A 23,935-nucleotide genomic window follows, 5' to 3' on the forward strand; every position below is an offset into this window, starting at 1 on the left:
CACCATCATTAGGCATGCTGCTAAAAATATCTTGGCAGCCACAGGGTAAAGGAATCTAGCTGGCGATACATTCTACACACTGGTATTTACTTAATGAACATAGGCTTCAGGTCCGCGTCCCATCTCTGATAAATGTGCTCATCCTTGTAATAATCTGACCAAGTGGGAAATAACAATGTTGACTGGATGTCTTTTTTATATAGATGGTAACACTACAAGCACAACAGAGGACAGATAACAAAGGCGGTGAAAATATTAGGTGATTCAGCTTGTACCTTAGAGGGTGGAATCTCCAAATCTGAAGCGCATCGGGAGGCTCGTAGGATGACAGGAGAGTGAGCATGTGGCATGCCATCCTCCCAGACCATGAGTAGGAGAAAGCACAGGGCCTTTCACACCGCCTTAGTGGCTTGTCATAGAAAGCTGACCTAACCAAGGCTCTGTGCATTCTGCTACCCCTTTCCAGCAGTGTATTTAGTGTGAGTCTGCACCCTCTCAGCAACAACTCATGAAATAAATACAACTGACCATGGTTGCCTAACAGATTCCAGCTATTAATATTCCTTGTTACTACTATATCATATCAATACATTCCAAAGAGGTTTCATTAACAAACTGAATCAAAGTAACTATGGTAAGTTTACAATCACCAAACTTTAAAACTACTTAATTTTTCAGTGCAATACTCTTCGCTCAGTTCTTTGTGGGAAGTAGTTTGGTCTACCTGGAAATGGCTGCTCAATAAATAAAATAGGAAACTCAGACTTTTGTAATTATTTCCAGTCTACTTTGAGCCATACCTTGGTCTGTTGGACACTTTGATGAATGTCCCAGTGCTACCTCACACTCAGTGTGCTTAAAACCAAGCTGGTCTTAGCCAGAGGTCAGCCAAGAGCCAAATCTGGCCCAGTGACTATTTTTGTAAATATGCTTTTATTGGCATACTCCCATGGCTATCATTCATTCATTCATCCACCCATTCATTCACTATGGCTATCACAGTACAGTGGCAGGGTTAAGTCTTTGCCATAGAGACCATATTGTCAGTTCATCTTAAAAATCTGCTGACCTCTGTTTACCCTTCTCAAGCCTACTTCTTTCCTTTATTTGATAACATGACCAATCATCGTCCTTTGACTCTGAGGTCCTGAGGTCGCCCCTCCTCGGATGTCCAGTCTCATGTACCAGGAACTTCTTCCTCAACCTGCAAAGCCCTACTGCCCAGGCTTCTTACTAACCTTCCCAGCTGCCCTGATTACAGGAAGGGAATCTCCACTCACTTCTCCCTGGGCCAGTGAGACCTGACGGACAAGGCCCTCTATTACACAGTGTTCTCTGATATTCATTTTGCGTGTGCCACTGATGCAGGGCACGGACCGCAGCATGCAGTCAATACGCTGAATCGGCTTTTCATTTGTTTTCCCGTTTCTCTAATCGGCATGGCAGTTGTCTCCCATATCCTTTAATCTTGAATGTTCTTGGCCATCTTGTTTGTTTAGCCAGAGAGGGCCACCGTTTCATGTCTTTATTTCTTTCGTTGGATCCCCTTCAAGGAGAGCCCTACCCCGCAACCCACCGCCTGGGTTAACACAGTGCATCCCACTGGACACAGCTCCTGACTCAAAAGGAGTGAATCCACAGGGAGAATCACACAGTCAGTGACAGGACCAGGAGAGGTCAAGGAGACCGTGGTGGACCACACAGGTCACAGCCCAGAGGAGGCTGACATTGAGTATAGAGAGGGTGAGGGGGAGCAGCAGTATGCAGAGCTACCGAGCCAGTCGTCAGAGACGGAGAGCAAGGGGAACAAAAGCCCACGGAAAGCAGGGATGGGGCCACAGGAGAGTCAGTGCCATGCTTCTGGCTACGCTCTGGCTCTCCTGGTTTGGTTCTTTGATGGGAGATGTCATTCTGTATATGTTTCTCATACTGGTTAATAAATAAAGCACTGTTGGCCAATAGGAAAGGAAGATAGGAGGGACTAGGAGACAAGGAGGAAGAGGAAGTAGGAAGGAGGAGTCAAGATGGAGAGTCTGAAGAAAGCAGTATGCCGCCGTCTCCCCGGTAAGAGAAATACATAGATCAGCAGAAATGGGTTAATAATTAAAGACAGAGCTAGCCGATAAGAAACAAGTAACCGGGCCAACAGCATTGTATCAAATACAGAGTCTCTGTGTATTATTTGGGGCTGGCGCGGCAGCGGGACAAGACCGGGCGGCGGCAGGCGGAAAAACCTGTACGCTTTACAGTTCTTCTCACACATCCTTTTAGAACTATGGGTCAACCAGTCTGGCCTCCTGCATCTCACGGTCCCAGCAGCCTTCACCATCTACAGAAGCTTGAAGCTTTCTGTAAATATAGAAAGACTTCTCTTTGCTGTTGCTGTTGTTTTCTTTTTCTTTTTTTTTGTTTTTCGAGACAGGGTTTCTCCGTAGCTTTGGAGCCTGTCTTGGAACTAGCCCTGTAGACCAGGCTGACCTCAAACTCACAGAGATCCACGTGACTCTACCTCCGAGTGCTGGGATTAAAGGCGGGCGCCACCACCGCACAGCTTAGAAAGCCCCTCTTCTAGAAAATTAGAATGCAGTCACTTTGGCAGCTTTGAAAAGCTATGCACGCCAATGTGAATATGGCCAAGACCTGCGTGGGGGGGGGGAGACACTGAATCTTAACTTCATCTCTGCACGCATCCCTCAGGCACCCCTCGGTCTCAGGCCAGTAGTGCCCGATTCATCTCTATGCACACCTTGCTCCACAGGCAAGACCGGAGGATGACAAGCCAGCATGGAGCTACGGCTGCCTTCAGGGAATGCAGAGGAGGGTGAAGAGAAACTTCAGATAGAAGCCCGTGCTAAAGATCATTTGAAGGGCCACTTGATAGAAATGCTATCCCCCAACACACACACACACACACACACACACACACACACACACACACACACACACACACACACACACCCTGTCACAGTCCTCCTACAAATACTTTTAGTCCAGTAGGATTTGTGTCATTTTAACCACTTAGATCTACTTATTTCTACTGTAAGTTCCCCCTGGAGCATTTCATTTTGCCGCACCCCCACTCCCAGTGGAAAGGTCCAGGCTCACCTCCCAGGTCTGTGCCAGCCGGCTCACAGAGGCAGTGTTGAGACCCATCACGATAGCAAAGAAAGAATTCAGGTTCTGCTGGGCTTTACAGCTGTGAATAAAGGAGAGTGGGGACTGAGAACATTGTTTCACACAGTGGGCAGTCACTGGTTAAGATTCCTGGGACACAGCTTCAGCCCGCACACCTGTCACTGTCCAGGGAGAGGTATGGTTGTCCCAGCTGTTTCCAATGCACAAGAGAGGATGGATTTATGTCTCCCCGGCTCCTCCCTGCCCCTTCCTGACACTGCAGGAGGCTCTCCCTCTAACATTCACTTGTGTACGTTTATGATTTCAGCGACTGTGCTTTGAAATGCCCACATCTCTTCATCCACCACGGCCCGACCGCTCCTGCGGCTCTCCTCAGCCTTCAGACTCAGTCCCTGTGTTTTCCATGCCTCTCTCTCACCTCACAGGTCTAAGCTCTCTCATTCATTCAAACACGGCATTCTTTCCTAGCAGTGAAAAGGACGCCACGGTATCCGTCCGTCTGTCCATCATCTATCTGAGTATATGACATACACTGTGGGAAAGCACCCCACGTTTCTCATTTATAAAAGTACAAAGTTAACATGGAGCACTTCTGTAATCCCTGTACTGGGGGTGAAGACAGTAGGTCCAGAAGTCCAAGAAGGTTATCTTCTACACAATGAGAGTTCAATACCAGCCTAGAGATACATGCTCACAATTTAAATTTTCACTTAGTTTTCCTAGTGTAGCCTTTTCTGGTTTCAGTTCTTCCCAATCACACAGACTGATGCAAAGGGGATCTTTGCTACGCAACTTTTCAGTTATTGGTAATTTTTTTCCTTTCCATTAGGCTTTCAGTTATCACATTTTTTCCAGCTATTACACGATGGTACAGAAGCTATAAATGCGAAACATGTTTTTCCTTTTTGTTTGTGTTTGGAGACAGAGCTCGCCGCCTGGGCTGCCCTGGAACGCACGCACTACACAGCTCGGACTAGGGCCTCAGTTTCACAGTGCTGGGACGCTGTGCCACCAGCACCATGCCTGCCAGCTAAAGGTCCCCACATAGGCTGTCTTCCAAAGCTGTGACATCTTAGCGGCACTAGAATGAATAAGGACACGCTGTGTCCTGGCAGGTCCTTCCTGTCTGCCTTGTGAACCAACCTGACAGACCCTGCTCCAGTCCAACTGTAACTGAACTCTTGAGTCGGGAAGAAAATTCTGTCCCCGTGAAGAGAGCAGCCGGAGCCACCCTGTTGCCTACACACCTACAGCAGAAGGGTACGTAAAGACCAGCAGGCGCATCACTACCAAGCCTCGGCTGCTATCTATGGCTGGTCCCCAAGTCTGTCCAGTTCCGATGTAGTCTTCAGTTCCTGTATCAAGTATGAGGACCATGAAGCCTGATCTTGCTGGCTCTTCCCCTGGCCTCTTGTCAACCGCCACCCCCTCCCCCCCCTGGGCCCTGCTTGGCACAGTCTATGCACACACTGAAGGAAGGAGCCTCCTGTCTGTGACTTTTGAGTCTCCTCTGCCTAAGGCTGAGCCTCTCCTGCCACGCACTTCTCTCCTTCTACACCATCATCGACAGTTCGTAACAGCCAGAAAAGCTTGACTTGGCCCCGTCTCTTGGTGGGGTGTTTGAAACACCAGCTCCTCTGCTGGAGCTCCTGTCAGTGAGAACGTCCAAATCCACAAGCAGAAGCTACCTCCCCCGGCCCCCCAAGTCTTCGCACAAGGGAGGCCCTACAGGTCATTGCTGGCCCAAGAGAGGAAGCTCATTAAGGCTGGGTACACACATCTACTCATTTGTTTTCCTGTGTCTATCCAACAGCTCAATGCACAGCAAGCTGTGTACAGAGCGAGTGCTAGAACTGAAAACAAGAACTTTCAGGTAAATGGTTATTATTTCTCATGATGAATCCCCTTCACTCAGCATCATTTATCTATATACCTTTTAGGTGCTTCCCGCCTTTTATCTGTTTGTTTCCTTCTCACATGCCATTTCCTCTGGTCCACATGGCTTCATTTTAGTCACAAAATTCACCCCCCCCCAAAATGCATACTGTCTGATTTTTTTTTTTTAAAGAAATTAAATTAATATACGGTTTCCAAATGAGACAAATTGATTCTGAGCAGGAATTAGATGCCAATCAGGTCTGGAATCCTGTTACCACGGGCCATTCATCCATCCTGAGATAAGAGCAGGCTGCCTGACACTAAGCATTGCAGTCCTGCAACCAACCCTTTGTCTGCTTGAGGAAAGAAAATCCACTCAATCCACAGAGGTGGGGGGAAGGAGGGAAACATGAATATGCAAATCGGGGGATGCCTCAGGCAGGGAAGGCAATTCACAATTGTGGAGAAGGCTATTTTCCCTGGGATCTTCCTACTGTATGAATTTAACTTTACGTTTCAGTTGGCATTCTGTTCCATGGGCTAGGACAGAGACCCAGCACCATAAATAAAGAGGAGCACGTAAATAGAAGGAGAACACATGAGCACATTCCATTTCCCCAGGTTAGATCGTATATGGATGGGGGAAGGAGCTGGGTGGAAGCCACTTCACTCTTGCAACACCAGCAACCTATTTCTTCATCACACTCTAAGAAACCTTTCAACCATAAAAAAAATATACCTTGAGGGGCTGGAGAGATGCCTCAGAGGTTAAGAGTGCTGGCAGCTCTTCTAGAGATTCTGAGTTCAATTCCCAGCCACCACACGGTGGCTCACAACCATCCCTAGTGACATCTGGTGCCCTCTTCTATCATGCAAGTGTACATACAGGTAAAACACTATGTATATAATAAATAAATAAATCTTAAAAAAAAAAAAAAATCCACCTTCAGGGATCCCAGAGCCCGTTTTAGAACACACAGACTAAAAACTACTAACAAAAAACCCTACTCAGCACACCATGGCAGATCTCAGACAGGTACTCCCTCAGTCTCTTGCTTCTGGGATCTTTCGGCTGGTTGGTTTCCTTTCCACTTTCCTAAAGCATATTCTGTGCTTTATATCTAATACAGCATCTCTGTGTGTTATTTGGGGCTGGCGCAACCGGCGGGGGGCGGGGGGAAACTACTCATAACACCAGGGCACCTCAGAGTTAGGCCCATGGTTACCTAGTCCCAGTGCTTTTCTGTGTTACAGTCGTGTTCTGGTCCAATGCAGCATGACCTCCCACCTACCTTTTGCCACATAACGGGGGATCTCAGAGTCCGTACCCACATCCTAAATGTCTCAAACAACACAGAGGCAAATGGCAATTACTCTACCCTCAATGTCTCCCAAACTGATATATGTGCAAAAATAAATTTATTCATAATGTAAATTTGTACAAGTTTGTTGACTGTGCATGTGTGTGCGTGGCATGTGTGCGCCTGAGAGTACATGTGTGTGCTTCTCTTCTGTTGTATGGAGGCCAGAGGTTGCTACTAGATACCTTTTTGTTTTAATTTATAAGTGCCTTAATTGATATATATATATATACATATATATATATATAATGTACACACACACACACACACACACATATTTGAGATAAGGTCTCTATGCACAACAGGCTGGTCTTGAACTCACACAGATTCTAGAATGTTCCTAAATTTCCATTATAATCTAATCCCCCCCCAATCACACTCATATCATCTTTCATTTTGCTAGCCACTGGCAGTACCACCAGCCATATTGTACAAGTACTCACTGGCTGGTTATAACTCCTAAGCAGACAGCTCAGTGCTCGAGTCTGGTATTTTGACATTTGCTTTGAGATAAGAAAGTTTCAAATGCAAAGACATAAATATTCAAAAAAAAAAAAAAACAACAGACCTTTTCAATCATTTGGTCACTTAACTCGGCGTTGCATTTTTATATCCCAACCCTTCTCATCACGACAAGGAATGAAGCAAACAAACACTTTCTCAGGGAAATAAGAGGAATAACGTTCTAAATAACGTACTGAGCAGCAATCTTGATGAATTTCTTCACCAGCTGCACGCGCTTGCCCAGCTGGCTGCAGAGCAGAATCTCCGTGGCCACCCAGAGCTGGACCTCGTTGCATCTCTGGAGCAGAAGGCTGAGGTTGGCTGTATTCTCCCCATTTCCCTGTCTGCTGAACGTGAAGTAGATCAGCTCTTGCTGAAAGAGACACGTTTGCATTTAGCTCAAGTCAAGCTGATGCAAAACTCAATTATATCAGCTGTTTCAAGAGGCCACTCCCATATCCTTAATGTGTTAACAGTGAATTATGTAATAGCCTATACCATTCCTTAGTGTTCACTCTACTTTGTTCACTAAAGTTTACCTAGCATCGTACACCTTTTTTTTTTTTTTTTTTTTTTACCCCCTTCAGAATGTAAGGAAGACATCCTGGAACAAAATCTTAAACGTTGTAAAGTTGAAATCACGGGAACTTTGAAAGGAGCCACGGACTGGGACAATCAAAGCCAACACGCATCAGAGCCAACAGATAACAGATTATCATGGGGTCCTGTGAACCATCCTGCATACTGGTAAGGTTCAGATTACTGGAGCTCCTCCCCCATTTCTGATTCATAATCTATGGAGGGCTAAAACACCCTTAGATACTAGGTCTTACTACACTGCCCAGGTTGACCTTGAACCTGTGGCTTCCTGATCCTCTGACCCTAGTCCTCCAAGTAAAGAGTACTATAGGTGGGCAGTGCCACGCCCGTGCATGCATGGGCTCTGGAAGTCTGTAATTCTAACAATTCCTCAGGTGGCGCTGTTGATTCTGGCCTTAGCAGGTACTCTCTGAGAATCAGTGTTTTAAAGACACTACAGTGTGTGTGTGTGTGTGTGTGTGTGTGTGCGCGTGCGTTCAGGAGTCATCTCACTCTCCACTGCACAAGCAGGTGGATCGCACTTGACTGACATTTCTCAAGACACAAGTCATCCAGGCTGAGTGACTCCACACCATGCTCAAACCCGATTGTAACGCTAAAATGTTTCAGTGAGAAAATACGAACGAATTTAACAGATATTGAAGAATGAAAGGCTGATGGGTCCCAAAGGATCAGCCATGAGTTTCACTGCAAAAGGAAAGGCCGCTTCAGAAAGAAGTGCTTCTCTACATGTGAGATAAAGGAACCTGTGGCATTTTTATCTCCTCATTCCTGTGAGCTCTGCTAACACCAAGCTATCAGTAGTAGCACCTTCCTCCTAGCATATAATTGTAAACATTATAATCTGTCCCAGGGAGATGTTCATACATGCAAAAATGTAAAATTTGAAGTTTCATAGCACATTCTAAAATTTATGAAATATGAATGATTTTTTTTTTTTCTAGAGACAGGGTTTCTTTGGTAGCCCTGGTTGTCCTAGAACTAGCTCTGTAGACTAGGTTGGCCTCAAATTCACAGAGATCTGCCTGCCTCTGCCTCCCAAGTGCTGGGATTAAAGGTGTACACACTACTGTAGTGAGATAGTCCTACTGTAGCGCTGACCACGCCCATTGGGGGGTGGAGCCATGGGCGGAAGACCTATGGAAGGAGGTCGGAGGGGGCCAGGAAGGCGCTCTCTTTTTGGCGTGACTCGGACAGGAGAGGATCGGGTTGAATTTCCTGGTGTTCATCTGTCTAGGTTGTAAGTTATTTCTCCCTGAATAAACATCTATTCGGCCTATTTGTTTATCCTGATCCTTATTTACCGCAATACACTACCATCCGGCAAATTTATAAAATATTCTTAAGTAAAAGGATGGATGGGTACACACACACACACACACACACACACACACACACACACGGAAATCTTAACATCAAAGGTGAAATTACTCTTCATTCTGTAGCATCATACATCAGTATAATTCTATACAATCACATCCCCTCAGATCTTATGCTTCCCTACAGGTGTCTGCATATAAACCCAGCATGTGCACACTTACACCAAGCACGTGATTGAACTAGCAGCAATGAAAGAAAGCATGGTACGTATTCTGACTTTCCCAGGATGAGGTAGGTTTTCAGTATGTTTTAACTGCCCTAGACAGCTTTTAGAGCTCAGTGTCCTAGCATAGCTGTATCACCACACAAATGTCTCAAAGCAAACAACAAATCGTCCCGTTAAAAGCTAAAGCAACGTTGTCAACTGCACCCCTTGCCCCCTGCTCACCTCATGGATTGAGTTGAACAGGCTCCAATCAAAACTCATTAATTCCAGAGCAAGGTCCCAAGTGTTCATTCCCAAAATCCTCACCGGTCTTTGCTGCGATTCTTCATTGTCTGCGAAAGGATTCTGAACCGACAGACAGAAGCAAAGGGATCTTCAGTAGTTCTCAAATGCTCCACAGGGAACTGGCTGCCCATTGGGGAAGGTTCTAGAAACCCAGGTTGGAAAACCAATCCTTTCTAAGAGCACTTAATATTTTACCTGCCCTGGTCACCTTCAGTGAGTGACAGCCATTGTGGGAAACATCCCCGGAACATTAGAACGAAGGAACAGACAATGAACGTGATCAGTGATCCCTCACCCAGTAGGCCTGCCCCTCCCCCACAAGCACACACACACACACACACACACACACACACACACACACACACACATCTGATTATAGAACACAGCTCTGACAGACAGCATAATGAAAGTGAAATCCCTGGAATCACCTCGGCTTCTGGTAAGAATTAACATGCCAGCAGGGTTAGTACAAAAACAAACAAAAGAAATGTCACAGAGCACTTCAATAAATACAGACATGGCTTTTACAGGAAGCATGCGTTACTAGTCTCGTCTCAGACACGTGCTTACACATTTTATTACAGTGCCCTTGGAGAGTGAAAACTCTAACATGAAATAAAAATTAAAGCTTTTTTTAATTTAGAGCCTGTGTGGCTAGCTAATATATTCGATGTAACAAATGTTCCCCCCCTTCAATGGAGTTGGGGGCTAATCACGCTGAGGTTGATAACAGTACTTCCTTCAAAATCTGGCATGAGACTATTAAATTGCCAACACAGCCTTAAATCTACCATCACTTCTGAAGTTATTAAATAAACAATTTGGCATTTTCCTAAAATAACTGATATTTTCTAATTAAAATACACATTTTCTCACTTAAAGGGGTTCGAGTCAAAGAGTCAATGATTTAAAAAAAATGGGAATTGGATGTGGCAAAACTCAGTGATTGAGCAATTATGGTTGTTGTCTACCATCTATGAGGTTCCTAGGTCAGCCCCCAAGTAAGAGAGAGGGAGAGAGAGAGAGAGAGAGAGAGAGAGAGGGAGAGAGAGAGAGAGAGAGAGAGAGGGCTTGCTATGCAAAAATCAATGACATGGATAACATGCCATTTTAGAACTTTAATGTTTATGAAAAGGTTTCCTATTGAAACACAATCAAAAACTACAGAAGACCTTCACAGATTCCCCCACAGGGTTGATTGCCTTGAGGTGGGGGGGGCAAGCATAAGTTGCCTCTCTGCCCCCACAGAGGGTGTAGGATGCTGTGTTGTGTCAGAAGTCTGTGGACTTGCACATTCTGTGGTACTGTGTGGGGACTGTCTGCTCGGATGGGACAAGACACTGAAACAGGCTCAGAGAGAAAACGGCAGGGTGGGGACTGACGGTGAATCGCAGGTTAACTTGGCCTTTTGTCCCTTTCTTTTTCCCCCAAATTGCCCCTAAGCACAGTTTGGTTACCATTTGGTTATTGAAGGCTGTCCGCTACCCTGGCCAGGCTACACTGCTATACTTTTCAATTCTATTCCTCCAGGTTCTAAGGCCTGATTCTGAGGGAGATTTGTTCATCTGTGTGAAAGTGTTAATGTGACCAGTGGGCAGACTCATGTGGTAGTCTTCCCCAAACATCGTTTAAGTAGAAGAGTTCCTAAATCTGCTTCCCACCAGGACATGGTGGTGTCCAAATGTGGTGTAGAAAACACAAGATAGCAGGACAGAGTCTGGGTCCTTTTACAACATAACACCCGTTTATTCCACCCGTGACTACCTTAGCGTCTCTGAGAGGCCCCATATAAGCAAGTCCTGGGGGGAATTAAGTCAGGTGGCCTGGCTGTGTGGCCGAGAGGGGAGGGCACGGTGGACAGCAATAGCGTGGGTTTTTCTTACCAAGAACCAACAATAGCACTTGTTAGACTATCTTCTTTCACGGGCAAGAATAAAATCAAACTCACTGTCTACTAAAAAGTGCTGGGAAACACCTAGGCCATCCCCTTAGTCATAAACATTCTTAAAATTTACACTGAGAGTAACCTGAAGGGTGGGTTTATTTATATATTCAAAATCTTACTCTTCAGGGCATCTGGTATTGTTACCAACCCATCTCACTGGGGGAAGCCTTTATTTCAGGAAACGGAACACTCAAGAGGACACACTCTTCCTCTCCGTATCTACCTGGGAATATTTCTCAGCCCTGTGCCCATATAAGCTCCCCCAAAAGAAAGACGAGACTAAACCAAGATCCCATGGGGCAAGGAGTCAATAATTTGAATCCTTCCTAACAAAGCAAGACTGATCTTAGGGAAGGCGAAGAATCCGTTAAGTCAGTCCTCTGATTTGCAAAAGACACACCACTTGGCAGCCTACCCGTGGCTAGAAGAGGAAGTAGCTTAATATATGCTTTTCACAATCAAGCATGAAAATATTGTTGAGTCTGACACTTGTGTGTCAACATGCCAGCACAGAAGTCCTTACCAAAGTATCCGCTAGATCTTTCCGGTAGACAAATATCCGACCCGATGCCTCCAGGGATTTGGAAATGGCCAAGTCATTTGGCTGAAATTCATGCTTTTCTTTATTTAAAAAAAAAAAAAAAGTAGTAATTAGAAACACAAGTAAGCCCATGAAACTTGCAAAGATACATAAGTGGACTTTGAGTGAGTTCATTTTCGCACATTTTAACATAAAGCCAATGGTGGTAGGAACACCACCACTTAGCACTCCGAAGCTAAACAGAACAGTTCAAGGTAGATAGCAAAATTCACTCATAATCCCTCTCCCCAAAAATAACCGTGTGAGTGCACATGTCAGCCGTTATTACAGTGCATGCATGCACACTTGTTCACACACTCTCCCTCACTACTGATTAGCCCTACACATTGTTTTATAGTTTGATTTCATTATGAGCACTTACCCACTTACTGTTTATTTATCATGTTTAATTGGTTATATAGCAGCCCATTATATCATCATTTAGTCATTTCTCTACCGCTGAACATTTAATGGTTTCCTGTTTTGGGGCATATAAATTAATATATGTTAAGTATTAGCATGGGGCCTGGCATATCACAGTGTCTTGACAAACGGTTCTGTTATCGCAGCAGCCGAAGTCAACATCCTTCTGCTTACATACAAGTTTGTTAACAGGCTTCCTAGTATGGGATTACTGGGTGAAAGGGAATGTTTGTAAAGCCTTTGATACCAACTGCCGAACTGCTTGCCAACTCTCTTTTTAGAAATAAATCAATATATATCCCTAAAACTAGATGTAAAGCTTGTACACCTAACAACACCTATTACAGTTCTGGGATGGTCTGCTTTATGTGCAAGTCAAAAGGCTGCTTCTCAGTTGGTTTCTGGTTACTGGCGAGGCTGGATGCTCTTCAGAGGTGTTAACTTCCTTATTGCAAAATGTTTGAGTGTGGGTTTTCCTCTCCTGTGGGTTGTGCCCTCTTTTCACAGATGAATGTGCTCCTCCACAGCAAATGCACACACAAGGATAAAGTAACCGTAAATCTATTCTGTAGCCACACAATCCGTTTCCCCTAGGGCGGCGCTTTAGTTACTGCTGTGAGTGGGAGACATACTTGGCTCTAGATAACTTAATCAACTCAAATGTGCCAGGTTTTGTTTTGAACATGTCTGGTTAATACAGAGCACAGGAATGATCATCTAATTTATTCCCAATGGGTCAGCATTGCAATGACCACTATCATTACAGTGTTAGGCTGTTAACACAGGCATGAAGTCCTTTCAAATTGACTACCAGAGCATTAAAGACTAAAACTTAGTATCAGCCTCTGAATAAAAATGGGTAGGCTGCTATGACACCACTTTGGACATGAAGTGTCTAGAAATCTGTTGAAGCTCCAAAAACAGTTGGTGCCTCTTTTAGAAAAACCCAGGAAACATCAATGAATCCCTTAAACTTTTTTCAAAACACAAAATAAAATAAAAACCAGGTCACGGTGTCGGTTGTCTCTGCAGAAGTTTTAAGATGCAATTTGTAAGGCGGTCTGGAACTAGAGCAATGACTATATTAAGCCCTGTTCCCCTCACCCCAGTTTAAACATTACTGTCTGAAGGACAGTAAGACGTAGGCAAGGAACTTCTTTATAGACGATCACGATCACACCACCAACCAGTCTAGAAAACTAACCAACCACCAACCAACAGACCAACCAACCAGCCAACCAACAGGACCCACTCAATGAATGGGACTTGATGTCACATTGCTGAACTTGTGGATAATTTAAGATAAGCTGTCATTTCTAGTGATGACAGGCATACAACAGAGTACCTACTCTCCACCCAGGAGAAACTAACAGAGTGTGGGAAAGGCACTTCTCAGTCATCGGTAGATGTGCAGTAGTTAAAAAAAAAAAAAAAAAAAAGAAGACACCTTTTATAGTTTCCAGATTCTCACGTGGTTCTGCCCTGGCTTGAGTCTGCTCCCAAGGGGACATGGGCATTAACTGTGCTGTGGAGTTCACTTGAATGCCTATCTTTTCTGGTACCTTTTCTCTCTGAATGGGGTCCCAGTGGTTATTCTCTGTAGTAGTACTATCTTGAGAGCCAAATTACGGTTTGATGAAGCTTAATATTGCTTATAATCATTTAATGTTTCGGTCTTTTAAAATACATTACACATATTTAATATCTCTACCTGAAATATGTTATTAATTCAAAGCCTTTGAGGACATGTTCCTCCAGCTCACCAGGCTTTCTTAACAAACTATCTCTATTTCTTTTCTCCCCTTTAAGCTTCTGTGTATTATTATTTACTTTATGTGTATGAATGTTTATCTGTACGCATGTTAGTGTACCATGTGTATGCAATACCCAAGTGGGCCTGAAGAAGGTGTCAAGAGCTCCCTAGAGTCTGTCAGCTAGGAACTGAACTTAGGTCCTACGCAAGAGCAGCAAATGCTCTTAATTGCCCAGCCATTTCTCTAGCTCCCACCTCTAGCTCTCAACAAACAACCCCGCCTCCCAAGACCATTTCCTTCTCAAAGTTCACGGGGTTCGCATGCTTTGCAATTCTTTGCTTTTGTTTCTCGTAGATAATTTGTGGTTAGAGGTTTTTCTGGGGACTCAACCCAGAACCCCATACATATTAAGACCCGTGTTCTACCAATGGGCTACACCTTCAGCCAGGGATGGTGTTTTGCTAGGCTATACAATGATAATTTTAGGAAGGAAGGACTCTATGAGGCTTACAGGGAATGGCTTTGGCTTTATTTGTTTATTTTCATGTGTAATTGACCGGCTTTGCCAAGTCAGTGAACCATATATTCGGAATCCATCTCTATCTACGAAACGGTGACTGAGAGTAAACAGGAACGTCTTGTACCTGCTTTCCTCCCCCAACACCTCCTGGTTGGTTAGTTAATGTGGTGCATTCTACTCTCAACAGTTGTTGAGTTAAATAAAGACTGGAAACCCAGAAGACCAGTGGCAATGAGATCTGACAGGCCCCAGTGCACACACCATTTATGTCAGTTTGTAACCCGCGCCATCTTGTTTAAGACGGACAATAAAGCTTCCTCGGAGGGCAAGCAAGGCCCACCAGGAGAAGCTGTTACAAGACCCAACTCATCATGTGCACCTGACAGCACGCCGCCTTGTGAGCTGTGACCTATTGTACAGTTTCCTGTCTTCCAGTGGAGTCTAAACATTAAATTCTCAGCCAGCAAGATGACTAGTTGAAGGCCCCCCCCCAAATCGTACAGTAATTAAACCCTTTAACAGTTTCTGAAGTTAATTTAAACATGGAAATGGAAGGCTTATCTGATGCTAAAAATCACAAAAAGCCCTTTAATGCATTTCAAAACACTGGCACATCAATTCAAGGGAGGAAATTCATTGTCCCCCCCCCCCACACACACTGTTGTCATGGAAACACCTCTGATAGGCATGTCATAATGGTCATCTAGCTGCAGGCAGAGAAAGGAGAGGCAGCAAGTCTACTCACAAAGTGTCAACTTCCTCCCTGTGGGGGATCCAGTGACGGATTAATATTCAAGGACAGAAAATAACTTACCTCCAGAGAACATGACGGCCACCAAAGCCAGGTCTTCTTCCGCACGCTGCAGCTTGTCAGCCACCACCTTCAGGATCTCCTGGGCCGTACTGGAAACTTTTGCCTTCACGCTGACATAGGAGTGCTCCGTTATATACACGTGGCAAAAAACTGTAGGAGCCAAAGGAACAATTCGTAACCAGAGGGTTGTGACCCCGAGGTCACAGACATTCCTAATCAAGGTGTCTACCTTGCTGACTGTCGTCTTAAGGGTAAAGTGTGTGCAGCTAGATGCATTTGGAACCACGTGAGGATTGAGAGGGGCTAACCCGTCAGCAAATGCTTGCAGTGACCGTGCGGGAACAGTTGACTGGCCTCCTGTACTGTAAGGGATGCCGGGGTCACACCAGCACGTGCTTGGGACAGACTGGCCAGAAGACATTGGAAACCGTGCTCCACAGACTTGAGAGCTGTTAGAATCTCCCAAAGCAGCATGTTAAAATGTCTAATGCATATATTTTTATTTTATACTCCATTTTAGGACAATCTCAGTGGTCCAATCAAGAACAGCCCAGTGGTTATTAGAATTCTCAGAAGTTTAGCTGGAAGCCTGTCTTTGTGTGTGTGTGTGTGTGTGTGTGTGTGTGTGTGTGTGTGTGTGTGTGTGTGTGTGTGTGTGTAGCTTTCTTTGTCATTTTAGAATAAGCCTCCAACCCCGACCCATATCCAAGTGACGATGAGTTCTTAAATGGAGGTCATATTTCTAGCCCTTGAAAACACCTTTTTTTTTTTTTTTTTTTTTTTTTTATCGTTTGCAGTGTTATTAATGATGAGTAGGGTAACATCACTGTCAGGATGAATGGGTGCTGGAGAAAAGTATCTTCATGATTTGCACAGTAGAGGTAGTTTTAGTAGTGATAAATATCACCGATGCAGCTTTATTTAGCACACAAATGCTGGCTCCTTAGACTAAACAGGACAAGGGTATGTCAGATACCTGTAGGAGAAACTGCAGCCAGCCCACCCAAGCCGTAGGTGCCCAGGCCAGCGTGCATGAGCATGCACGGCAGGCACTTCCTCCCTGAGCCAAGCCTGCCTCTATGCCCAAAGACTGCTGACAGAGACACCTGACCCAGAGACACCAATGATAAAAGAAAATGGCAACCTGAGCCACCTGAGCCAACGGGACCTTGGGAGGGGGTACAAAGGCAGGTAGAACTTCCTTAATAAATGAGTCTGCAGCACGCTCTGCTACTCACCGACTCTGGGTGCCTGAGTCATCCGTGCTGAGTCTCCTCACATACCCCCACCCCAAGGGGTGTTCGAGCAGGGTAACACACAACAGATACTCTGCTCTATAGCTTTTCAAAAATAAGCAGCTTTCAGGGAAATTTTATGTGCTTATTTAAATGGTGTCACAAAAATTAAACTCAGGGATGATTTTCCAGAAATGCAAAGGCAGCAAGCCCAGAGTGCGAGCTGCTGTCACAGAGCCTGGAACAAAAACACACCCTCTGCCCTTGACAGTCTTTGCTTTGGTTAGGTGTGCCACCAGATCAACAGCTTTTAACTAATTACTGTTTTATATTTTGCCAGCAGACTTGATGGGGGGCATTTCCTCCTTCTACATTTTCAATAGAAAAAAAAATGCAGATTTTGAGTAAATATCCAGTCTACAAGCTACTAAATAGAGGTCGAGTTTATCCTTGCTTAATAAACTGATGAACAAGAGGAGGCTGGTGGCTTTCCCACACTGAGCCTCTCTGAGGCTCAGCTTAGCAAACTCCACAATTAAATTATAAGAGAAATGGACAAGGAAGGCCAGCAATTAACGAATTAGGAGGCAAGGTAATTGCATTTGCTCTTTCATTTGGGGCAGTTGACAGTTAATGCAATATAACAGAAACTTTTCTGCAGGCAGGCGGCATCAGACACAATGCTTCAGGACAAATTTTTTTTTTTTTTGTTCGTTTGTTTTTTGTCATTAAGACATTTTATTTTGGAATTGTTAGGAAAGTCAAACAAATAGTTAAAGTTTAATTTTTAGCATTTGGAGAGAGATGAGTGGAAAGCTACTCAAGGTCACAATAGCACAGGTATTTAAAATTCCCTGTCTCTCGGCCTGCCATTAACTCAGCTCTACCCAAACAGGGAACCTCTACCATCACATATCCCCATAGAAAACACACCAGCACTTTTAAGTTGCTAACAAGGCATTTTCCTGTGTATCTGGTGAATGCCTCTACCGGCACGGGATGACATGAGCCCTATCAGGCAAGAATCACCACCAACTGAGTATACTCTGGACGTCTGACAGATTGACTGGCCTCAGACCAATTTCCCACACACCCATCCTCTTACTATGATCTGCAAGCTTTCTCTTCTATATCTCAGGGACCAACTCCGCTAGGTCCCTGCACACTGGCTTTGGTGGCCCTTCTGCTCAATCGTGGACCATGGGCCATGGACATCCAGAGGCAGAAAAGAAGGAAGGTCCAGGGAATAAAGAGCTGAGTTTTTGGCATGTTCTGTGGAATGCTAGAGGGCTCTGTGCACACATCCCTGTGCTTGCTTCTCAAGATTAAGAGTCTCCTGGTCTTTGAAGGAACACTGCATTATCTAACAAAACTAACAGGAAAACCGAGGAGGAAGAGCCATGCTATTTGGTATTAATGTTCTTGCCGAAGAGGAGCGATGGCAGAAATGACATTTGCAGGTAAGACGCGTCCCTGCAGGAGGATGGCGGCCCTCCTGTATGCGCCTACTCACTTTCTTCTGTCTCGGTCACAGTTCCTCTGTGCTGGAGCCAGTTCTCCTTGAGACTGAATTGGTGGAAAAAGGCTTTATTCTGTGGAAATGGAGAAAGAGAATGATGAACGAATGTACCCTTGCCCTTTGGAAATTCACAGCTGTTTACAACGTGTTCCAAAAGAGCTAGCCAATTTTTTTTTTTTTTTTATAAATATAAAATCCACCCATCCAATCTTAGAGAAATAAAGATGGGATTGCTTCATTTAACAAATGTGGATAGGGGGATTCTGAGAAGTTAGCCAAGGCCAGCAGCAGGCAAAAAGTCCCTCGGTCTATTCTGTGGTGAGAAGACACTCCAGGAACACCCACAGTTCTTTAGGAAGATACTTTCTCCGTCCCGGAATGCTCTCCGAGACATAGTTAAAGCAACCTCAGCTCCTGCCTTTTCCAGTTTGCACAGAAGAGCTCTGCAAAGTCATTTCACACTGTTGCCACTGGTTGCTACGGTGACCCAATTTCCGCCAAGTACTGACCAATGTCCTCTCCTGCGTGCCCCCTCACTGAGTCCAGTGGAAACACAATACGTTTGCAGAAGACTTTCTTACTCTCAGAGTAAGGAAAATCCTCCAGCTAAGATTCTTACTTGGATTTGGAGGCACGGATATGAGCAGTTTAAAATTCAAACTTGTGTCATTTTGGTAATAGCAGAGAGGCTCTGAGACTTCATGCTCATCAACAGAAAGTCAAGGGTCCTACACGACTAGGGCCAGAAGCACAGCAGCAAGGCAGGACACCACAGGCTAGCTGCACCCTGGGTCTTCCTGCGCCACCCTGTTAGATTTGAGGCTGCATTCACTTTAATTACAAGGAAATGCCAAGTCAGGCAAGGCAAGCTCTCTAAGCCAGACCCCCTCCCCACTGCCCTGCAGACACAAAGGCATTCACCCACCTTCCTCTGTGGCGAGTATTCGTCAACAGTGCTGTAAAGAGAAAGGTCAGACATGAGATTCCTACAGAAGACTCACTTTCGGGAAGACCGCAGAGACTTTCACTGTTCAAAGAAAAGCCAGTGAGGTGGATATGTGGGTAAAGGTGCTAGCTGCCAAGCCTGACCACTGGAAACCCATCCCCAAGGTCCACACAGTGCAATGAGCGATCCACTCTGAAAGCTGCCTGCTGACCTCCATGTACACCCGGGCTGTGCTGTGGGTTGGCTGCGGTTTTTCTTTGTTTCTTTGTGTCACGTCAGTGTGACACCTGGGAAGTTTCAAGGAACCACAAATGAGGATCTGTCTTCATGGCCCTGGCCTGTGGGCATTTTGGTGGGGTATTTCTCCCCCCCCCCTCTTTTTAACTAATGCTTGATGTGCAAAGGCCCAACCCGCCATGGGTGATACCACCCAGGGGCCAGTAGTCTTGAGTTGCAGAAGAAAGGAAACTGAGCAAGCCACAGGGAACAAGCCAGTCAGCAGCATCCCTCCAGCGCTCTGCTTTAGTTCCTGTCTTGATTTCCCTTGATGACGGATATAGTAAGACTCTCCTCCTAAATTGTTTTTGTTCTTGTTGTTTTATCACAGCAACAGAGAATCAAGCTAGAACACCATGACATAAGCACACCCCCAAACAAATGAACAAATGAATGAATAATACATGTCATTAAAATAAAAAAAATATATCAGGACAAAACAACACTGGTATAGTGGTACGTGTCTATAATCCCAACACCCAGGCGGTTTAGCAGAGGCAAGATAATGTTCCGCCCGGACTACACAGCAAGCGAGTTTCAGGACAGCTTGTGCTACAGAGTGAAACCCTATCTCAAAAACAAAACGAAAAGATAAAACACAGGGGTCATTAATCTCCTCATTATTCTTTCTCTCCTGTCACTGTCATTGAGTAGTAAAATGTATGAACAAGAAACACTTCGTCACATGGCGGGATTTGGGGTGAAACCATTTTCTAGGTCTCTAAATGGTTTAGCGTCATCTCTGTGTGGTCTATGAAGCAGAACTGAGTGAGGACATTTTGCAGTGTGACCCGTGCCTCTCGGAACGCTGATGACTGGGAGGAAGTAATGCCTTCACTAAACCCAAGATAAATGACAAATGGGTGTTTATTGGGGCACACTTACACAGAAAAATACAATGAACCACCCTTCCTACCAGATCCGCTGATCCACCAGAAACAGTCGGTCTGATGCCACGCCCCCAAGGGGGTGTGGCCACCGTCACAGGCAAAACTACTACATGCTAACCCTATCATTAAGTGTCTCTGTAGGCTATCTCCACTCTTAATAAAGCTGCACTGGGCTGTTTTCCAATACTACCAGGCTAACTATCAGTTACAGGTACCCAATGTAGTAGGCTCAGGAAGGGACACATCCTGAGTCCATCTGGGAAAATGTAATGGCCACAATATGCCCATGTCTCATCCTAAAGTCTAAAGACATCCCATAGTCCTACACCAAGGAAGCAGGAGCCCCCCCCCCCACCTCCTTCTCTGCGCCCTTGTGTTGCAGGAGGTGACCCTCACCTCCAGCCTAACTGTACCTTACTACAATTTTCTAATTTCAGCTTACTATTCCCCAGTATAATATAAAATTTCAATGAATGCACTAGATGTCAATGACAGGGTTAATGCTTGTAAGTGTACTAAACCAGGCACTAAGGTTTTCCAACTGTAACAGTACAGAGTCGCATCCAAAGGGGGGATTACTTAGCCACAAAGTTTATCTTTCTTTCCCTTTCTGCTTCATTGACTAATTATAATTTCACATCAATATTAAGCTACTCACATATGCTTAAGATGCAGACTGTGATCACCTTACACCCGATTTCCGAACGTGCAATCCGACAAGTAAAACAGGCTTATTCACGATCTGTTTGTTCCTTAAGATTAGCCTACATACATCCTTTATTTGTAATGGGGCCCCCTTTACTACAGCTAAGTCAGGCTTTAAATCAAACTACTTAGCTCAGAGGCCAGAACTTAACATTCCTTGAGACACGCACACACTGAAATCTTAAAAGCATCTCCAACGTGATGTCATACTTGCTTCATGCTACTAAAAAACAGTGAACTGCACCACACATTGGGATAAACTTGGCAAAGACTATACCTTGGAACTGGATAATGACTCAGTGTTTTCTCTGACCAAAATTAATAGGGAAGCAGTTAAAGCCCAGCAGAGCCGGGTGCTGCCAATCTGAAAGATTTATGAGTGCTACTTATGGGACACTTGGGCATGCCAACAGTTACTTGAGAAATTGGCTTTCTCCAATCTTCCTAAACAGATAAGGAAACCTCTGGGGTCTCATAATATTGAGCCTATGAAATGCTCTGTGACTCACTGGGACCTATTTATAAATCTTTTCTTCCCTGTTCCACAGAGATAGCCCTGAGTATGTTACTTAAAATTAAGGGATAATTTACTGTCTTTATGTACTCAGGCTGTCTCGGCCCAGTTTGCTTTTATCATCCAAAACTTAAAAAAAAAAGTCCATGAGTATGAACTAGTATTCTTTTATTTTTGTTTTTAAAAAATAAAAACACACAATTTGCTACTAAACATGCTAAGTAATCTAGATAAATCCGTGGCTAAGATGTTAAAAAAAACAACAACAAAAAGCAAAACATTCACTTTATGTACATGACAGCCCAAATTCTTACATTGGCTATTGCATTCACTATCTGCTATGAGGAAAGCTAAATACTCACTGACGCCGATGCATTCCAAGTATCTTCTGAAACTCTTTCAATTCTTTCTCAAGAATTGGGTATTCGTAGACGTCATCCAGTACATTCCTGTATATGGTCTGCAGAGAGGGTGGAGACAAGAAATGGCAACTGTAACAATATAGTGTCTACATCTCAGTGGTTACACACATTTCCTATGTGTAAAACCCTAGTTCAGTCCCAGCACCACCACCTAGAAGAAAGGCCCAGGTAATGGTTATCTTGCTCCAAGAAGTAAGATGGAATTCAGGACTAGGTAGGAGTTTCATCTTAGACACTCAACCACACTGCACCGCTTGTGGAATGCTTTTAAAGGAGGTCTGCTGGAGATGCTGGAAACAGATCTCTTACTTGGCTACAAGAGATCTCCACGAGTGGTTTAGGTTTCAAAACAGAACACCTGCATGACTACCTGGGAGGGAAACATACTAATTAAAAAAAAAACCGTGGGTTTGAAAAGTAACCCGAGTTATGGCAGAGGGATGGCCAGGTCTGTTAAGTTCAAAGCTATTTCCTCTAAGACAGGCAGGATCAGTTCAGGTATTTGTTCCAGAACAGAAGTCTTAGTAAAACCCAACTCTACCCTCTCTTTGTGCTAATTTGTACATCCAATACAGGAGTCAAATAAGTCAAACTCTCCACTGCGGAGAACTGTCTGTGGCAAGTACACATTGTAAATTATTAATACGTAGACACATTGGTTTATCTGGTTAGTGTATTTTAGACTGCTACTATTTCAAAGTTTATTGTCAAATATCTATTCTCAAAAATAATTCTTAAATAGAGCATGCATTTAAAATTCATATCATGATACAATATATCTATGATTAAGATGATTTTTAAATGCTTATCCAAGTGCTGTTTGTTCATATTGGTGGTGTTAGTTTCAACACTATCATAAGTCTAACATTAAATCTTAAAGCATATCTTGGTTTACCTTATTTATCTAATTTGCAATAAAAATTCTCATGATCAAAATAAACCATCCAAAATTAGTGTACATAAAAATTTTCATACATGGGTTTTCATAACATATTTACAATTGTTAAAAAAAAAAATAAGCTCCTACCTAGATAAAGAATGCCAGATCTTGGAAGTCAGAATGAATCTATACTTCCATTGAATGTGACATACCAAAAATTGAATGACTACAAATGAGATTTTTTTTGAAGCATGTAGCTGAAAATAAAATCAATCACTTGGCATCAAAATACTCGAAAGCCCTGGAATACCTTCAGAAACATTTTTGAATGCTCATCATCATGTAGCCAGTCTTTGTACAGAGCGATCCACTGTGAAACCAGATGTAAGACCTTACGCTTCCGACAGGGGACATCTGAGCTTTCTTCTTCCCCTTGATACTTCTTAGCAGAATAGGTGCCCATGGTTAAGAAACAACACTGTGTTGTGTTGAAACACAAAATGTGAAAAAGGCCCATTTGGTAGTTTTTTTACAACATAGGCTACAGCACATTTCCCAAAGAATACGGGACTGCATAAAGGTAAGAGAATAGGACCCTGAGCAGGGAGGGCAGAAGGTGTTCTGTGAAAGGCATGAAAGTAAACCCAGAAGCAAACAGAAGCATCCCCCTGCGGGAGGCCAGCCCTGCAGCCGAGGGCTGGACCTCATACTGCAGCTGCTGACCAAGTCCCACGGGCAGCATAGGATTAAAGTCAGTTCAAAGCGACAGAAGGTGGCTCACTGATTTCAAGGGCAGCTTCCAAAGGACATGCCGCCTCACTATACAGGTGAATACTATCTCAGTGAGGCACATCAGAGGGAAGCCAGGCAATCTTTGATCTTCAGAAATTCATATTTTATAAGACCGGTTGCTTCTAAAGTTGTTCCAGATGAGCACAGCTGTCTGGGGCACAATTTATGGTTTGATTCAAAGGCCCCCATCCTAAGAGTGTGCCCAAACAAAGAACCAGATGAATGTGCAAGGATGCAGATAGAAAGGGCTTCTGATTTTCACCTTCATTAATGCAAATTTATAACGTAACAGGGGAGGGATAAGTGTTCTAGCAAGAAGTCAGTTAAATAAATGACTCCAAGGCCATAAACATGGGGTTGGTACATCCATTAAAATGAACATTCACAGTATATTGTTGAGACCAGCCTTGT

At 44.2% G+C, this 23,935-nt stretch overlaps 1 protein-coding gene across 1 annotated transcript in view; it reads right to left on the minus strand.

Moving 5' to 3' along the window:
- Positions 1-23,935, minus strand: part of Rapgef5 (Rap guanine nucleotide exchange factor 5) — a 212,260-nt gene that overhangs the window by 11,822 nt on the left and 176,503 nt on the right. Inside the window, exons 13-21 of the mRNA XM_051177828.1 lie at positions 23,043-23,187; positions 21,793-21,890; positions 19,025-19,055; positions 18,094-18,172; positions 15,346-15,495; positions 11,778-11,875; positions 9,247-9,369; positions 7,073-7,251; positions 3,106-3,196 (exon numbers count right to left, since the gene is read on the minus strand). Coding sequence (XP_051033785.1) covers positions 3,106-3,196; positions 7,073-7,251; positions 9,247-9,369; positions 11,778-11,875; positions 15,346-15,495; positions 18,094-18,172; positions 19,025-19,055; positions 21,793-21,890; positions 23,043-23,187 — 994 coding nt within the window. The remainder of the gene's footprint in view (positions 1-3,105; positions 3,197-7,072; positions 7,252-9,246; positions 9,370-11,777; positions 11,876-15,345; positions 15,496-18,093; positions 18,173-19,024; positions 19,056-21,792; positions 21,891-23,042; positions 23,188-23,935) is intronic.

Source organism: Phodopus roborovskii, unplaced genomic scaffold (genome assembly GCF_943737965.1).
Source record: "Phodopus roborovskii unplaced genomic scaffold, PHOROB, whole genome shotgun sequence".
NCBI classification, from domain to species: Eukaryota; Metazoa; Chordata; class Mammalia; order Rodentia; family Cricetidae; genus Phodopus; species Phodopus roborovskii.